This window comes from Camelina sativa, chromosome 13 (assembly GCF_000633955.1).
Source record: "Camelina sativa cultivar DH55 chromosome 13, Cs, whole genome shotgun sequence".
NCBI lineage: Eukaryota > Viridiplantae > Streptophyta > Magnoliopsida > Brassicales > Brassicaceae > Camelina > Camelina sativa.
This window is the reverse complement of record NC_025697.1, coordinates 13,274,659-13,279,623: the sequence shown is the minus strand read 5'-3', so window position 1 is coordinate 13,279,623 and position 4,965 is coordinate 13,274,659. Positions and strand designations below refer to the sequence as shown.

At 37.5% G+C, this 4,965-nt stretch overlaps 2 protein-coding genes and 1 pseudogene across 2 annotated transcripts in view; 1 reads left to right on the top strand and 2 right to left on the bottom strand.

The window, feature by feature from the left end:
* Positions 562-1,137, top strand: LOC104738208 (DNA-directed RNA polymerase I subunit RPA12-like). The gene is made up of 4 exons (XM_019234559.1): positions 562-603; positions 735-803; positions 889-945; positions 1,049-1,137. The coding sequence occupies exons 1-4, from the start codon at positions 562-564 to the stop codon at positions 1,121-1,123; spliced, it is 243 nt and encodes an 80-aa protein (XP_019090104.1). The 3' UTR covers positions 1,124-1,137.
* Positions 2,517-4,481, bottom strand: LOC104736631 (annotated as a pseudogene).
* Positions 4,690-4,965, bottom strand: part of LOC104738207 (trihelix transcription factor GT-4-like) — a 1,855-nt gene continuing 1,579 nt past the window's right edge. Inside the window, exon 2 of the mRNA XM_010458417.2 lies at positions 4,690-4,742. Coding sequence (XP_010456719.1) covers positions 4,690-4,742 — 53 coding nt within the window. The remainder of the gene's footprint in view (positions 4,743-4,965) is intronic.

Sequence of the window (4,965 nt, the reverse complement as noted above, 5' to 3'; positions counted from 1 at the left end):
CGTTGGTGAATTTTTTTGGGAGGTGACATCATTCTTCTTCGTGGTTTTGGTCTCTGATCGTTTGTTAGATTTCAGGAATCCATCGCCGTTAACATCGACAGAGAAAAGAGAGAAAGGGTCGGAAAAGGAAAAAAAAAAGATGCTCTTACAACCTACCTACCTAACAACAAAAGATCTGGTCAAAGTTAAACCTCTCTCTATGTGGGCTTTAGTTTTTATTTATAAAGGCTCAGTAATAAATGAGCCTTCTTTCAAGCCCATTATAAAAACTCTGCCTCTCCTATTAAACCCTTGTTGTCTCTCGAGACGCTCTCTGCGAAAAGCATCTCTGTTTGATCGTAATCCAAAGGTATTCTCCAATTCGATTAAAATATCTCTGTTTGAGCTTGTTGATGTTGTATCATGGTTTAAGTAGACGTATGAGTCGCTTGGTTAGTTCGAATTTTGAACTTCAAAGGATTTAAAGTCTTGATTTTTAGATTCTGGGTATGAGCTTATTAGAGTTCTTAAGTTGTATTTTGATGTTTTTAGAACATATAGTTCAAGTCTTAGATGACATTGATGGAGATATCAAGCTTAAAGATGATNACACACACACACAAAGTGAAAAAAAAATCATTTTCTGCTGTGTAATTAGTTTCAGGCATGAACATTAGACACGGTTTTGTTATTTTTTTGCAAGAACATTGTATCATGAACATTAGTATACAACTTATGTTCTTTGCTTATTACAGGATATCATAAGAGAATTAGGAATATCTCTGTTTGATGAAAAGGCGCAGGAAGACGCAGAGCTACCAAAGGTTTGTAATAAGATAACAGATCTTTCACGCTTTTTATTCTCAATCCATGGCTTGTGATGTTGATGGATGATTCTTCTATTTGCAGATCAAAAAGGCGTGCGAGAAATGCCAGCACCCAAAGCTTGTATACACAACCAGACAGGTATGATACTCCAGCTTTTTTTTAATTATGTGGTTTCAAGTTCTTTTCTTCTTTGATTCAACTTCAAAGAATTGTGTTCATGGGATATTTCTGGTTTTTGCAGACGAGATCAGCGGATGAAGGACAGAAAACATACTACACTTGCCCCAATTGTAGTCATAGATTCACAAAAGGTTGAGGTTATAATCATCTTTTCAACAACATGTGATTCAAATTTCACAGAGCATACGAGTTTTGTTTCTTACATCAATATTATCTATCAACTTTCATATCCGGTCTGATCATTAGAACTTATGTGTAGTTTCTTGCATTTATGTTACGATCTCAAACATTCAATGTCATCATCATCAGTAGCTGTTAAAATCATCTAGTAAAGTCCACGTGGATATGGTTGTTTAGGCAGTTTCAAGTGCGGTAGTATAGCCTTTTTTACATAATGTAAAACATGTCTCGGATCCAATTTCCCGAAGCATGTTCTTCCTTCCGCACTGAGGGCTATACTACTTTACTAGCTACAATATTTCCCTCCTTTTCTGTTTGTTCGCTGTTTTAGTCTTCAGACATAAAAAAAAAAAACAAAAAAAAATAATGTAACATTGGATCATACAACAAATCAAAGAGTATTTGCTCTACAACTCCGTGTTTTACACATCTTGTATAGTACGAAACAAATATCCATAGAAGCCTCCAGAGCATAACTTGTAAGCGCACACTACTATTTGCACGCAGACACGTCAAACTTAATCTTAATCCTTAATCCTTAATCCTTGATCCTTGATCCAACGGCTACAAAAACATTCCATACACCCCACCACACCAGATCATTTAATTCTCTCAATTTAAAAACCGCCACTTTCACATTAAACGTCCCAAACAGTTTAAAAAAAAAAAACAGAACCATGGCAACCTCGTCGGTTGACCATTCTTCTTCTCCGGCGACACTTCCGTCGTTTCTCCTCCTCTTCCTCGCCCTATACCTCATCGGGTTTTTCATAATTTTCCGGTCATGGAAATCATCATCACATTTAGGAGCTAGCTGCTTAATGTCACTCTTCCACGGCACTTCCGCGGTCGTAATGGCTTCTCTCACACGCTTTTAACAATCCCACGCGCTGCCGTTCACTCATTCGCTTCACCCAACACCGTCGTGGAATCAACCGTGCTCGACTTCAGCATGGCTTATTTCACCGTTGATCTCTTCCACTACCTAATCTTTCTCCCTAACGACTTCATCTTCATCCTCCACCACATGGCGACGCTCTACGTCTTCGTCACGTGCCGGTTCGCCGTCGGTATGCAAGGCTCTTTGTTTGTTCAGCTTGTGTTTATCTCTCTGGCAGTTCTTAATGTTCTAAAGGCACCGTGAATCCTTTATTCACACCTATGTCGTTTTCTCTTCTCTTCTTTCTGGAATTGTATGAGAATCGTGTAACTGTGTTGTTTTCTCTTCAAAAGTTGTTAGCTTTTTCATTGTCCTTGTTCCTTGCATTGAACCCTTAAACAATCTTGATGGTTCTTGATAGTTCTTGGATCAAAAAGGTATTTCTGAAAAGCCTATCAAATCTATTATTCACAACGAGAACAAAGTTTCTTGTTTCAAAGAAAGATCTCTAAGGCCAATCAAATTTCTCCGATTCACAAAGATAGGAATGTACAAAGAGAATATTTTACAATGACTGAAAGAAGATTCTTTTTAGCACTCATCTCATTCCTCGATATAAGACACCGGGTTGAATATCATCCATATTGTCAATGTTTCGGACCATGTCTATGTTCCGAAACGCGTCAAACTCTCTCAGACATGTCCATCCTCGTCGAGCCAAGAAATCTCTGTAATCTTCTTCGGTGTAGAATATCTTCTCCTCTTGATGGACTGGTAACGGATCAGATTCATCATAGTGGCACACTCTAACAGCTATCCCTGAATTTTTCAGTTTGGATATTGAGAAACCTCTAAAACCAGAGATACTGCTATTCGATGAATAGCAGAGAAAGAGTGAACTTATTATTACCTTCATCGACATGGAGTGTATAGTTCCCTAAAGGCATGTCTCGGTCAAGAGAGCGAACAACCTGTTCTTCATCTTCTAGCCAGAAAGCTCGTCTTGTTCTTAATCTAAACGCGGATCTGATAGCTTCCTTGATTGCTTCAGCAGTACCATCAATCCCAACTCTTCTTGTATACTCTCCAAATTTCACTGTTATGATCCTCCCAACAAACGGATGACCATCACCACCTGCTTCAAACATAAAGCTTGATGACGAAAACAAACTCTTGCAAACTAGAGATGCTTTAAGTTACCTTTGTCTGGTTACTTACCGTTTCCAGAGGCATCTCTCCAATTCCAAGGAGGAATTCCATTTGCTGTTGCGGGATCAGCAGAAGCAATGGCCAGAGGAAGACTATCATGATCAAGCTGCGTTTCAAGATTCAGCGTTGGCCTGCCATTAGCTGCCACAAAAATAACAACTCATATCAAGATTCAAGACCAAACAACTTCCACAAGACAAAATCCGCTTCACATTATCAACCATAAGTTGTTGTGCAATTGGTTTACCAATATCTAGGACTGATACAACCATTTCTCTCAAAATACTTTACCTAATCAAAAATGATTTCAACACCATCTTATAAATACAAAAGACTCAAGAAATCTGAAATCAGTACCTTCAACAGATGTAAATGAAATACTAGAATCTTCAAAACCTACAAGAAGATAAAGATAAACATCAATTCAGAAAGAAAAAAAAAACACCCAAATTTAGTATAAAAAGTCAATATCATTGACAACCAAATCTACAACTTTATGTTTATCCATTAATGGTCAAAATACTCTTAACTAGGTTTAGCACTAAAAGTGGAACAGAACTAAAACCTAAAGACCAGTCTTTTTTCTTCTCAACCCAAATCTAAACCAAAACCCATTAACAAATTTTGATTCAAACCTCCAACAAAACCACAAATTCAAGCAAAAAGATTCTACCTTTATCTGTAAATTGCATAAAGGAATCAACTTTAGCAGAAGAAGATGGTGGAGGAGTAGCATGACTCTTATACAATGCCACTTTCTTGTTTCTTTCTCTAAAGATATCTTCAATCTCTTTGTAATAGCACATCTTCGCTGCTCCTCCATTTGTTGTTGCTTTATCATCTTGATGCTTAGCTTTCTTAAACTCTTTCAAAATGTTCCTCCACTTGTCCGTACACATAGTTGGTGACCGATCAAACCCTTGCTCCCTCATCTTGCTCGAAATCTGTTCCCAGAGATGTTTGTTAGATTTGGATGTGTTGAAAAGGTTGTCCATTTCCCCCCGTAGCGAGATTAAGCTGAGAGTCTCGTCTTGTACCCATGTTTCTGCTCGTTTCTTTGGTGTTTTGATCTCGTGATCCTCTCCTCCGCTGCTGTCTCCGAGGATTATCTGGTGGTGGTGGTGGTGTTGTTGCTGTGTGGGTAGATCTCCGTTTGATGTAGTCACATCGATCATCATGTTTATGTCCCGTGAAGGATTGTTAATTTGTTATCGGAAACAAACATGTTTTTCTTCTCCGAGGATGAAGAAGATGTCAAAGATTAATACTTTAATTTTATTTTTATTTTCAACTATAGACGCGTGGATTCAGTACGCGCCTGGACAAACCTTTATAACTAAAATCAAAAGCTTATCTTAGTTTTGCATAATTTGCATATGATCTCACTAATTTATTTATTAGATTGAATACAACAGACACATCAACACTATGGATCAAGAACAACCCAGAGTTACATTACCAACCTTTTGAAATGCCAAATAGAACTCTAAAAAACAAAGCAAAGCTTTATGATAATAAGCAATAACAAAAACAATGGTATAAGTCTAGCTTCATAGTGATGTATTCACTAGGCAAAAGTCTGATGCACCCATTAGCTCCATTGAAAGATTTCCAAGTTTCATTTCAAGACTTTGACTTTCCATTAGCTAATCTTATAAGAAATAGATCAGAAAATAAGACTGAATAGCCTAGACTGCATTCTAACTATG